The 14,032-nt window shown below is 36.3% G+C and overlaps 1 protein-coding gene across 1 annotated transcript in view; it reads left to right on the top strand.

Moving 5' to 3' along the window:
• Nucleotides 1-13,401, top strand: part of LOC134846494 (rootletin-like) — a 30,894-nt gene extending 17,493 nt beyond the window's left edge. The window contains exons 23-32 of the mRNA XM_063863869.1: nt 18-252; nt 8,417-8,594; nt 9,054-9,260; nt 9,596-9,736; nt 9,990-10,214; nt 10,527-10,634; nt 11,270-11,407; nt 11,729-11,898; nt 12,164-12,305; nt 12,540-13,401. Coding sequence (XP_063719939.1) covers nt 18-252; nt 8,417-8,594; nt 9,054-9,260; nt 9,596-9,736; nt 9,990-10,214; nt 10,527-10,634; nt 11,270-11,407; nt 11,729-11,898; nt 12,164-12,305; nt 12,540-12,848 — 1,853 coding nt within the window. The 3' untranslated portion in view covers nt 12,849-13,401. The remainder of the gene's footprint in view (nt 1-17; nt 253-8,416; nt 8,595-9,053; nt 9,261-9,595; nt 9,737-9,989; nt 10,215-10,526; nt 10,635-11,269; nt 11,408-11,728; nt 11,899-12,163; nt 12,306-12,539) is intronic.
• Nucleotides 13,402-14,032: the final 631 nt, after the last annotated feature.

The following is a 14,032-nucleotide window of genomic DNA, read 5'->3' as shown; positions in this document are numbered from 1 at the left end:
AATTGTTGACATTGCAGGTCTTGCCTCGACTGGATCGCAGAGAAGCAACTCGCCAGTGCGTTCGTGGAGTCCGACCAGACTGGAGAGATATGTGGCAGAAGTGGACCCAGAGACAGTGCGGATAGCCATGGTGGACTTCATCCAGCAGCTGAAGGACACAGAGAGGGAGAGGGACGAGTGCCAGGTGGCCATCAAACAGTGCCAGAGACAGCTGCAGGATATGGAGGAGGACAGAAACCGACTGGACCACAGGTAAATCAATTCAATTTTTCTGGCGAATACATGAGTTGCATAGCTTTTTATCGCACACATCTCGAGGTAAAAATGATTCGGAAACATGCAACTGGGTCGTGGGATATTTATATACAGAGGCGAGCTTGCATGCTTTTACAAGTTCAGCATTGCTTGTGTGTAAAATTTTGTCACGCGGAAATCAGTTTTTCATGGTATGACTTTTGGTTTCTCCTAGGATGAATTATAATCGCGAATTTTTGCTATGTTCAGATCTGTAAAGTTGTGCTAATTACCCTTGCGATAAGCAAGGGTATTGCAACCGGGTACTAGACTTTTTCCCCGTAAACAAGTTTGTCCACAGGACTCATTAGGACGTCTGGAGTCATCGCTACCTTGTTTCTTAATGCATTTACACGTGCAAAGCAAAGTGTTATCGTACGAAATTTCTTTTTTCCAACCTAAGTCGCAAATTTTGTTGCGACTTGAGGCAACAATATTTGTGTCATGCATCGAATTGGCATGACAGCTTTTTGTTGCACCTTTACAGCTTATTGATAACATGTGTTTTGACATTCGAATAGTTAAAGTTTACACAGTCGATGCATTTGAACAAGTGAACCGAAAAAAGCTATTTGTTTCAAACCATATAACAATAATAAAATCTCGATTTCAGTAATTTTCTAACTCAATATCTCTCGCAATTTTTGAAATGCATAATATACACATAATATGGCTTTATGATTTGCAATTTATTACATGCAAAATTGTATCTTTTTTGTATTTAGTGCTACTTTTGCTGTATGCAATTGGGAATTTATTAGCATATGTAGCTTTGGGGATGTTAAGTATTCGTGGCTGAATGATTTTTGCATGAGACTCAAATTTGCTAGGTCGTAGATTTTTGCTAATTCGAGTTTTTGCAAATTCGAGGCTTATTTCTACTTTTTTTATCTCACTTGATAGAGCTATTTTTTGGCCGTGTTCTCACAAACGTTTGCGCAGTCTTCCCGAACAACTTAGCCTGGAGGTAACGAATATGCCTGGGACGGCAAAGGTCCTGAGTTCGAATCTGACCAGGACCTGTTTTTTTTTTCGAACGGGAAATATTCTGTATCAAATAAAATTGTCGGATAATTATTTGTCTGCTTATCTGTTGTCCGCTTAGTGGTCACATCTTGGAAATATTTTGTTTTCTGCGCGCATTTTTCTTTAATGTTCATTAGTGTTTGATTTGCACCTACTTTTTTAAATTTTATTAACCTTGACTTCGTATTTCCTGTTTTTTTTGTTTCGCTAAAGAAATTCCTCGGTCAGATTATTTTGACTTAGTTTTCATCCATTTAGGAACGTAATTTTGGGCCGTTTTAAAATAAACACAATTTAAGCACTCCGCTCCGCACTTTTCAAGTTGGTTGTATGTTTAGGCAATCGGTTTGTTGAAATTTAATTTTTTTTCGTTTTGGAAAATTTTATCACTTTTTGCTAAAATTTTAGTTTTTCTCTGAAACTTCTCCTCATTTTCAAAAACAGAATATCAATTGAAAAACCGCTGACTCCTCCTTGTGCCTGCGTGCTCCTCCAGAGTCTTTTTTTACTTGACCACTCTGTCTACAGTCTACGAAAACCATGGGGGAATATTTGAACCATATTTTTGCCTTTTCTCGAAAACTACCTCTCTCAAATATGAGTATTGGGTTTTAATAAATTGAATTGTTTTGGAAAGCTTCGCTGCATAAGTGGCTACGACCAATTTTTTGCATATAAAGTTATGGCCCTCGGAATAATCCAATTTTTTTTTAATTTTGACCCTTTTTGAAAACCAACCTTTCAAATATGATATATTGGGTTCAATGAGATAACGGGTAGTGGGAAGCTCCTCTGCATTAGCTGACATTAACAAAAAAATTTGCACAAAAAGTTATCGCCCTTGAAAAGTCAAATTTTTGATTTTTTGTTTGTTTTTTAAATTTTTTGAATATTCTCGAAAATTACCCTGTCATACCGGAAATTTCGGGTTCAGTTCTCAGAACGAGTGGCCATAATTTGCTTTTTTTTTTGCAGAGAAACTTTGTTTTATAGAACTTTCGACCGTTTTTTGGTAAGTTCTTGAATTTTCTCGAAATTTACGCAATCAAATCTGAGACGAAAAGGTACATTGAAAAAACGGGATGGGATAGTTGTTTCTGCATAAGCTGCGATTGTTTAATTTTTTGTATGAGAAATTTATCTCCTTGGGAAAATTGTTTATCTCAAAGTTTCTTACTCTTCTAATTTTTTAAATATAGAAACAACTTTTCGTGCTGCATCAGTATAGCAAATTCAATCAATATTAAACATGTTCCTCTAGCTGTTCAATTGTGATTTTTTGCTGCTTGGCTTCTGATTTGAAATTTTCTCATAAAATTCACTTGCTGAAAAGATGCCTCTGTTTTCAAATGTGATTTTTTGCTGTTTGACTTCTGATTTGAAATCTTCTCATAAAATTCAGTTGCTGAAAGGAAGGCAAACTACGCTCTCTAGCTACGAAAGTGCAGATGGCGTGAAAACCTGAATGACCTTAGTTCCAAAAATGCCCAATGTAATAAAAATTACCTGATAGTTCAACCGGTTTTTTTGTATACTAGCCACCTTGCGAGCGTTGGTGTATTTGCACGAATTTTTTTTCTTTTCTAACTTAACTTGCAAATGAAAGTGTTTATTAAAAGTTTTCATTCGTTTGGTGGCACTTTTGCTATAATCACGATCTGTAGTATTGGAAATTTCATATCATCTGTTCTCTGCTTTATTTGTAGCTAGTGTTTGTGATTTTTTAATTGTCCGTGACTGAGTATTTAGTGTGTGAGACTCATAATCTCCAGGTCGCGGATTGATTCCCCGACGTAGCCAATTTTTTTTTTACTAATTCGAGGCTTATTTCTACTTTTTCTTGTTGTACTTTATAGAGCTACTTTTTGTCGTATTCTGGCTAGTGTTTAAAAAGCGCAGCACCGCCTCTATATCTAAATTAGGGTAGTTTTTCGACAAATATGCCAATCCTAGTTGTTTTTTAAAACTTTTTATCGATCGTAATAGATTCTCGGAAATTTTAAAATAGTTCAAAAAAGTTTTCAAAAAGTTAATTTGTTTTCTGGAGTTGATTGACACTTTTGCGACGTTGTCCTTGTCGAAGTTTTTCAAGATAAGTCGCCCAATTTTGTATTTTACATTTTTTTCAATTGAATTGCACCTATATACTGCAGAAAATCTTTGATTGATTTAGTTTCGATTGATTTAGTAGTAGGTTTTAGCAAAAAATCATTGAATCGGATGTCTTTTATTTACTTTTAAATGGTTTGCAAACTACAATACCGCATAAGCCGTGAAAAATTTCAATTGGTTTTGCTGGTGGCTCCGAAGTAGGTTCAAAGTTCGCGATTCGAGAGGGTGAGCTGCTCTGACTAGGTTAGATTGAAAGTTAATCTAACAGCTTGTAAATAACCAGATTATTTGCGTGGAAAAGGTACTGAAAAAAAGTTTTTTTCCCACTTAGTTGTTGGAACAATTAAACTCGGCAGTATACAGTTGTTTCTCAGATAGGCGCCTGGGCGAACAATTAATTGCGTACAGACAGTAGAGTTATCACTTATTACAGAAATATTGATTTTAGAACTGCAATAGGTATTAAATGCATGAACAAATTGTTCTCCAAATGCGCCATGAGCACATTGTACTGTTCTCAAGTTTGTTCAATCTACGTCTCTTCAAACTCTTGCCAGAACAGAGAATAGCATATAGCTACTTGTACTTCATCGTAGGCGTGCGCGAGACATATCTCTAGGCGGAAGTGGGCACCATGAGGAACTTGTATTTTAGTTTCCAGGAGTTTTTCTGATATCTCATCAGATTCTTTGTCATGTATCTCTTTCCTTGATGAATCGCCTATTTCTTCTGATTGCTGCGATGATTTGATTTGTGCAGGTTGATTTTGTGCAATTAGTTCCTTGTCTGTTTGTGATAAAATTTGAATCGGATGATATTTTTGTTCGGCTTTGTGGAAAAAATTGACGCTAGTTCTACAATTAATATTTAAACAAAATAAATGAAGACTCAACAAGAATACAAACTGCATCATAATTTGATCTTAAAATTGTGATTTGTGTTAGTTTAGGTTTATTCATTCGATATGGTTCCATAAGTTACTAGCAAACATTTAATTTTCTTTTTCTATATGCGCTTTAGTTATGAGTTAAAGGTAGTTTTGATAAGTCCATGGTTGCTGACTCGTTTGAGCAAATGTCAATGTTCCGCTAAACTGAAAGACAAATTTTAGTGGCTTAAGAATATCCATGAACCTGAATGTACTTAATTGTACGGTCTTTAGCTCACTCATTTAGAACTTGCGTGTGCTTTTCTCATTCCTCGTGCTACTAATTTTATATTGATTGACGGTTTTAAGTCCAAGTTTAGTTTAACTTCCCTTTTTGATCTCATAAATGTTTTTCCACAAAAAAATTAATCAAACTATGAATTTATATTCAAAGAAGGATAGTTTTTATTCATTTCACTATTATTTACCTTCTGTTGGGAATGTTTATGCACACTCCACTATCGAACAGCAAAAGTGTAAAGGTCACGAAAATGGTGGTCGACTTTTAGTTTGTAAATTCCCCAGGGTAATAAAAGTTATACCGATTCATCCAGTCCAGTGTTCTTAGATTGGGTAAATTTTATCAAAATTGTGCCAATCAAAAGTTTTTTCAAAAAAGGCAGTATTTTTTGTTTTCTTGAGTTATTTTCCCTTTTCCAACTGCCTGTTGGCTGTTTTAAGTCTTAATAAAAAAACGGAAAACACCGTTTCCCAAGAAACAAGTATTTACATTTGAACACACCTAAATTTCCTTTTTCTGCGGTTAAAATTTTGACTTTGAGTTCAATTCAAATTCATTCGATAAGTCGAAGGCTAATTACGCTCTCCTATTACGAAAGTGCAAATGGCCAGCATAACGTGAATTTTTGAGTTTTTGGTTTTAATACTTCGTTGAGTGTGTTATAATATTTATTGACCCAGTTTTGTTTTTGTTCCGACCATTGAAAATGGGGATGAACTTTGTATTCGGGTATTCTTTAAGTTCTTTTATTCACGCAAAATCCGTTTTCCCTAATATTCATTGGAATCACTCGAGTGATATATTATGTTGAAGTCATTTTTCATCATAAAATCCTACACTCAAAGAATATATATGCAATAATATTCCTCTCAAAAATCCAGGCTTTCTGTACCTGTCTTAAGGTTTGGAAAGGTGTTTTAGAAAGCTAAAAAGAACTTATCCGACCCTCAATTACAAAAAAGAGAAATGTTGCAAAAATTTTGAAATTTATTCGTGACTTCTCCTTTCCACAAAGGTAGCGTTTTCAAAGTTATACTCAATAGTTCTTGAAGGGAAAAGTTTGTTATTGTAGCCTATTTTTCGTGAGGATAATTGAAGTAAGCGCAATTTTCTTGGCTTATTGTTTCGATCTGTTTTTTCAACCGATTGTGTATTTTGGTCCAAATTCCTGGTTGCCTATGTTTTTGCAACAGTGACCATTTGGGGGGCAATAGACTCGGATTAAGGAAGCCCTACTTACTATCAGATCAGATCAGATCGTATTTATTTGCTAAAATATGGTGGTTTTGGCTCATAATTTCAGGAATTTATCGTTTTACCAGTTTAATGTGAAATTTAGTGGTGTTTAGCTAAATTTTTAATAAATTTTTTTCTCTCACGTTATGTGAAATTATTAAGAGTGATTAATGTAGTGAGTACTCTTACAAAGGTCTTGCTGATTTTTTTTTCAGGAAAAAGTCTAAAATTTGTTTACACTCAATTTTAATTTTTCGCGGTTTGAATTGTGATTTCTTTTCAAGTTCAGTGCGTTTCCATTTTTAAAAGAAAGGCAAACTCAACTTTCGAACAGCAAAAGTGTAAAGATCACCAAAAACGTGATCGACATCCAATTTCGAAAATGGAAATTAATTATCGGATGTCCCACCGAAATAAAAGTTTTGCCTATTGAAAAGTTTTCTCAAATTGGGTTAATTTTAACAAAAAGGTGTTATAAGAACATTCATTGATTGTTCAACAAATTCAAAGAGCTGTACGGCAATCTTTTTTTTTTCTTCGAAATTCAAAAGTTAGAGGTTTTTGAAAGAAAAAAACAAGTCAAGTTTTTTTTCAGTCTCCTTGCGTTCCTTACTCTTTTCCAACTGTCAGTTAGCTATGTTTTGTTCTTTAGGGCAATCTGGAAGTAAAAAATAGTTTTGGTTTTTTATTTTATACCCACCAAACGTTATGTTAGTGAAGAAGAAATTGAAATAGAGATCTGTTTCATATCGGCTAATGGCTTCCCGTTATTTTGTTTGTTTGGACTAAATTTCTTGAAGTGTAGAGTTTTATATCTCATTTTCGTAACATCTCATTTTCGTAACATTGTGTATCAACCTGTTTTGTCTCATTTTCGTTACATTGTGTATCTACCTGTTTTGTCTTTTTAGTTTACCAGCACTCGCTTTTCTTGATGATTGTGCTTTTTCCAACATTTATAGGAGTTATATTGCTATATACACAAGCTGAGCGTTTGATATTACAAAGCAATGTTTTTGCAACCTAAGTAGCAAATAAAAGTGCTAGTTTAAGTGCCATTTTCGGAAGTGCTTTTTATCGGTTTTTAAAATGTCTGTAGTTCATTTTAATCAGGAGACTGCTCTGGAAATAAAATATTATCTTGTCATTTTATTTGTAATGAGTGAACACAGTTGTAGCTTTTTTAAATCATCAAATGAAGCGATTAAAGGTATTTCACAAAAAAGTGCAGTAATAAAAACGCCTTCGCAAATGTTTTTCAGCTCAGTATATTTCACGAAATTTTTGAAATGCACAATTTATGCAAAGTTTGGTTTCACGTGCACAGTTAATTGATTGCAAAGCTAGCGTGGTTGCTTTTAGTTAATTGCATTCCAATTGATTGATTTTTTTATGTGTCTTTACAATAGTCTTGATTTCAAATGTGTCACGCTTAACAATCGTGTGCCTGGTGACATACTTTAAAAGCTTATTGATACGTTCCCGTTTGGCGACTGACAAACTCTTTCAGTGATTATTTATTGGGATAAACATTTAATTTAAATTTTTTTAAAGAATTTTTTGTCATTATGAAGAAGACAATAGATATCCAAAAAGCAGCTGATAAATGTCTGTAATGTGCTAGTTATCAGTTAACTATTCCAAACTCTTGCCAGAAGAGGACGTAACACAATCCAACTTGAGCATCGGTGCTTGCAAGACTGAGACACATCTGCAGTCTTACGTGAGACTCGTTTGGAATCATCGGTGTTTTTCTCAGAAAATTATCCATACTTTCCATTAGAAACTTTTCGTCTTCTGAAAGTAACATTGGCTGATTTTTCGGAAATGGTAATGGAGTTTTCAATAATTCTTTGTTTTGATATAAAAATGACTCGAAAAGTGAATGAAAGTGAGTATCTTCATATTTCGAATTCACTTTTCTCGAATATACAAATACCGTACAAAAAAGTATTAAACAAAAGAAGATAAGTTTTGCCATTTTTGGTACGAAGTTCGTTGGAATGAATTTTGGCTCACTATGTCTGGTTTTGTGCTACTTACACGTTTATTTACTTAAGTCATGGTTTTGAAATTTACGATTCAAATGTTGTTTTGCGATTCAGTGAGAGTTCGAGGTTGTTTAGAAACTTATTTGATAAAATGTTTTGATGACAAGTAAATTGGGTTGTTTAAATCGGTGTTGAGAGGAGGGTTTCAAGTAATGTCTTACGTTTTATTTGTTTTCGTTTGGAGTTAATTTATGGCTTCTGAAAATAGAAAAATCGTTTTATTGTCATAAATTCGTTTTTGACCCCAGTTGACCAGTTGCAAACAACTGTTGTATTTTATAAACAGGTTGTTGTTTAAACTTAGCGCTTCAAAAAAGAGAGCAAATTAACTAAATCAATCGGAGTGGTAAAACTGATGCAGGTCAAGGTTTTCGGAAATGATTGGCATATGAGATTATTTGGAAAAAGACAAAACACCCATATTTCATCTTCGAGATTATTGACAGAGTAGAATTAAACTCATTAAACCTATGACAGACTGTTTGATTTAGCATCAATTCAATTGAACTCATTTGTATCCTTGTTTAGACTGCAACACATCCAGAAGAGTCTGACAGAGGTGGAGGATACCAAGAGAGGGACGGACAACAGACTGAACAGTGCACAGACTGCCCTGATGTTGCAGGAGGAGACCATCAGGAGGAACGAGAGAGACATCAAGTATCTGAATGACAAGATAGGAGAACTCGAACGACAACTCAGTGCGGTTAGTCACATTAATTAAGTTGCTAGTATTCATTACTGTGTGAGCTAGTTTTTGGCTACTTTTTTGGCTGAATTGTCTGTATTTGAAATCGGCTGAACTGCCTCTGCGCCATCATTACAAATGGGGCTGAGAACAATTTCCGCTTGGTTTATGTAAGACATAACTACATGTCTGTCTTGGGTGAATTCAGGGTTTGTCGTGGGTAAGCGTTTTCTTGGGCGACCATGATGATCAAAAAGATCATTCTAACTATCAAAATCAGCGAATTGTGTGAGAGAACGGTTCAAAAAAACAATCTACATTTTTGTAATAGCTTTTGGATACTGCAAAGAGCGAAACTATTAAACAGAATTAATCTCGTCACTGATGATTCGAAAATGATGAAACATTTTATTGAAACGCATTTTTTTGTAACACAACGATGATGAAACTTGTTATTGGGATGGCGTACATTTGCAGGTGGACGGAGAGAGGAAGGCGGTGGAGGAGAAATTGATGCAGATGAAGAAGAGTGGGGAGCAGGTGGAGGCTGAGAGGAAGAGTGTGTGTGAGACCCTGGACTCAATTGAGAACAAGGCCACTAAGTTGGAGCTGGCCAAGAGGTCCCTGGAGGGAGACCTGCAGAGACTCACGCACCAGTTGAACGAGCGGGACTCCGAATACGAGGTAGAGCACAGTTCAATCTGCAAAATTACTTGATCGAATTTTTTTTTTTCAAGTGACACATTATAAGTAATCGCTCAGTGTATGGAAATCGTGTTGTTTTTTTTTGCATGAATTGAAAAATACAGTTTTTGTAAAGAACTAAATCTTGTAAAGATTTTGAGTCTTTTTTGTATTGATTGGAACTCCGTCTAAATTATGATTTTAATTGGTTTTGTGAATATTCGTGAGGTTTTTTTGGACATGAAATCAACCTCATTTAACCGAAGTGTGAAAAATTGTATTTAGCCGCTGAATTAAAGTTTTGAAGCGTGTAATTAATGTTTCTGATGGTTTAGAACGTGGTTGGGAAGAACGAGCAATTGGGAAGACACATTGCAGACCTGGAGAGCAAGAACTCTTCACTCCAGCTGAGCATCGACAGACTCACAGTCAATCTGCAGAGAGTTGAGGGCGAGGAGACCGAACTCAAGGACAAGGTAAACAATACCAATGGCAGATTACTGTATTTTATCACTCTGTGAACCAAATCGAGCAAAGCAAAAGGCCACTTAACCTGCTGGAAAAAAAACATCGATACCACGGTTCTTGTTGCTCTTATGTTATGTGGATGAAGCGAATATATGTGGAACAAAGACAACCCAAAGGGCGGAGATTTTTCGACCGAAGTGGTTGCAAAATATGTTAGTGTCCGTTGAATAAGAGTTTAATAAATACTTGATGTAATTTTAGCTGGCTAACGCCAACCAGACATTCAACGAGAGCAGCGCAGTCAGTGCCGAGAAGACCCACAAGATCAAAGACCTCGAGAAACATCTGGCGGAATCAGAACACGAGCGAAGACTCCTGCAGGAACGTCTGGACGCCGCAAGGGGAGCTGCCGCGGATGCGAAGCGACAAGCACATCAGTTGTCTGAACAACTGCAGCACAGTCAGCACGGATCGGCCGAACAAGAGGTGAGAGAAATAGATGAATTAATGCTGTTATATCGTATTAGGTAAACAACTTTGAAAAAATGATGAGAATTAACTGACGAGCAAATTAGTTGAACAAAAAATGGATTATAATATCAGCTGTTTATACCTCCAAGAATCTCGTCTAGATAACAACAGCATTCTAGTTTTGAGTTCGAATGTCATAAGTTACCATAAATGTATCAACTAATGGTATCAAGAATCATTATACGAGCTTATTCGCCGTTCTGGTAAGGAGAGGTTTACATTTGAGAGAAAGTGAAGTAGATGAGTAAGCATGTACGTGTGCGGCAGGTGAGGAAGATGGAGCTGGAGGGTCAACTGAGGTCCGCCAATGTGATTCTGAAGCAGAAGCAGGAGAATGAGGAGGAGATCATCCACAGACTACAGGAGGTGCAGGAGGTCAGTTTCAGTGCAGGGCTGTATCGTTTTGTTTCCCCCGATATAAGTTCCCTCCTTTTTTCAGACTATATGACACAAAATTTACAAATGACACGATAATGGACTGAGCTCTCAATTTAATTCAGCTGCAATTTATTCGCTTTTAAGCTATTTTTACATCTCAATTTGCCGTTTTGAACAATTCAATCATCCTTCTGAAAAATTTGTAAGTTTGGAGAAAAATGAAGAAATTCATGGAATGTATATTTGTTTGGAAAGCTTGAAAATTTTAAGCTTTGATATAAGATGATACTGGGAATTTTTTGATGTTTTGGAATGCACTGAAGATATGTTTTAAATGAAGTTTTTTGGATAATGGTAAAATATGCAGAAGACAAAAATAGACTTGCGATGTGCTACAATACATCGCATTCATGGTAATAAGCCAAGCATAGTGTTGACCAAGTAGCCTTGACAAATCTCACACTATTGGCTGCCAAATATTTTGTCTTATTTGAGTAGTATATGCTGTGCCTAATAGAGATATTCAAGTAAAATGGTATCATTTTTCTTCATGTGCAACATAAGTTAAATGTATCGTATCTTCAAATCGAAATGGTGTGTTTTGTAATATATACTTGGGTGGATGTGTGTAGGAGAAGAAGGCGGTGGGTGAGAAGGCAGCCATGTTGCAGCGACAGTTGAATGAGGCGGAGGACGACAGGAGTCAGCTGCAGAAACAGGCCGAGAGACTCGGCAAGGAAAGACACGCGCTCAAAAAGGCACTGGACAAGGTACACCACACGCTCACCTTATTGCTAGTAACTTCAAAACAAGAAGATTGGTGCAACTATCGAACTATTCTTAAATGAGAAACGAGGTCTTCATTTGCAATACTAGAAAAAAAAATTGTTTTAAGACCCTCAAATCAGATCATTGGAAACAATAAACTAAAATAAACTAGAATAAAAATAAACTAAAAATTATTTCAAATTTTGGGAATCTGTTGAAATTTTTACCTACTCGCTAGTCTTTAATTAATTTTTCGATGCGTTCGACGCGCTTGTTACAATTTACTAAATGTAACATCATGTATTTGAGTTTTTGTTTCATAGCTTGACCGGGAGAGGATGAAGACAGAGGAGATTGCGACCCAGTCCTCAGTGGCCAGGGCCACTCTGGACCAGACTCTCCAGGCATTGGACACTGAGAACAGAGATCTGCAGAAGAAAGTGGAGGATCTGCAGCAGATGCTGGCTGACTCAGACCACAAACACGCCAGAAGGTGACATAATGTCTTTTTGATGTGATCAACGAACTCCAAAATTTTCAATACGGCCATTAGAAATAGATTGACATCAAATAGCGTTTCTCACAGAAAATGCTCTACAACTTAATATGGGAACAAACAATATCGTCAGCCAATCTAAATGCTGTGCTATTTTGAAAAACGTCTCCTAAACCAACATGTTGAAAAAAATTCTCAAGCTGCAAATTCGTGGTGAGAACTTCTGTTAAATATATTTTGTGGATTAATTTTTTGTGTGTAGACTGATTGAGCTGACGTCTAAACACAGAGTGGATCAGGACAGGGAGATGGAGAGACTGAAGAGTGCACAGAGGACTGCTGAGAAGACCCTGGATTCTAGGGAGAAGGCACACAGGGACAGAGTGAGGACCCTGGAGTCACAGGTACGGATATGAAGAACCCCGGCCAACTATTGATTATCATTCGTTGGATATAGATCCTAATACTTTTTGAATATCAAAAAATGAAAACTGGTCTGCAAAACACTTTCACATTTCTCATATAGAATCACTAGGAAATTACAAAGCAAAAGTAGAAATTGGAAAGATGTTGAGAGTAGTTGACAATTGTATCTTTTATCAAACGCCAAACAGCGGACACATGGCCAACTGTTTCAGATCAACTCGCTACGAGATCAGATCGAGTTGGAAATGAAGCGAAAGGCCTTCACCTCCCAGTCAGACATAGCCAACATGAGCGGATCAGTCCAGAACCTCAGCTACACTGGGGCAGCAGACAAGTCCGGATACTCAGACCATCACGGGACATCAGCCGGCGGACTAGACTACACCCCCACCCGACTGACCCCTAGAGCCAGGTCACCCTTCAAGAGGTCGGCACGTGCCAGTCCCCTCCCCCAGTCAGTAGCCAGATTAAGAGCCGGAAGTCTGCCCAGGTCACGCTCAGATATCTCAAAGCTCCACTGAACGTAGAGGGCAAACTACAAACTAGTTCACGCACAATTCATCTGAAGCGGTGAAAAATGAACTGAATGTTAGGAAAATGGGCAATTTTGAAAATTAAACCCTTAGAAATCAATTCTGTTCACGTCCTAGAACAATTTCAAGAAACGTGACATAAAAATGATCTATTTTGTGCCTTTTCTGTTTGTCAGAATAATAATTTGAAATCAATGTGTATTTCGTTGTACTCACCCACTCGTCAAATTTGAGCGTCTTAAATGATCATCAGCTCATTTGTTCCATGAATATTTAATGAATGAATTTGCCAAATGGACAATTGTAATACCACTTTCTCACACATATTTTATACATATTATGTTCAAAACACAGCTTTGCCTTTGTGCTTGAGTTTAACATGTTTTACAAAAAAAGTCTGTAAATATGGTTGCCAATTAAACCTTAAAAATTTTATTTCATCCTTCGATTTGCTGCCGTTTAATGATAATTAACTAAATTGTATTGTAAATAGATAAATAACCTGTACATGTGTGAATCTCTCCATTCAATATTTTGTCAAGCAGTTGTTGAACGAGTTTTATACAGTCAGTATCGAACAGCAAAATGGAAGTGTGGCTCGAAAAAAAAACCACGATGAAGTCAATTTGTGATGGCTGGTTTGAATGAAAAACCGTTATTGACAGGGTTGAATGAAGAAAAAACCGCGCAGGAGGGTGGCTACTGTTCTATATGGAGTGCTGATTACACAAGGAATGCTTGTGTGATAGAATCAACTGTCTTTTTTTCCAACCCAAGTCTCAAATATTATTGCGTTGCAAATATTGTTGCGATAGAATGTTCATTTTGATCAATAAGCACAGCCAATGCTAAGGGTTTTAACACAGATTATTATTGCTTCCGACTTTTGTTACGAAAGTAACGGATTATTTGTGCTCGAGGTGGTTTTTTTTCAAACAAATTTCGACTTTTTAACTAGCCATTTTTGACGATTTTTATAACGGGATTTAAAGTTTCGGGGTTTTATAACTTGCCATTTGGGTCAATTAACGCGCGATATATTTTGCATGCGGAGATTTAATACGTCACAGAAGTCGTTCCAAATTGGTTGAAAGAAGCTTATTTTTCATAATTGATTTGTTAGTAGGTGCGAAATTTATCACGTACTAAATATGGCGTTTGGGGAGATAATT

The sequence above is a fragment of the Symsagittifera roscoffensis genome, chromosome 5, assembly GCF_963678635.1.
Source record: "Symsagittifera roscoffensis chromosome 5, txSymRosc1.1, whole genome shotgun sequence".
Taxonomy (NCBI): Eukaryota; Metazoa; Xenacoelomorpha; order Acoela; family Convolutidae; genus Symsagittifera; species Symsagittifera roscoffensis.
This window is presented reverse-complemented; position numbering and strand designations above follow the sequence as displayed.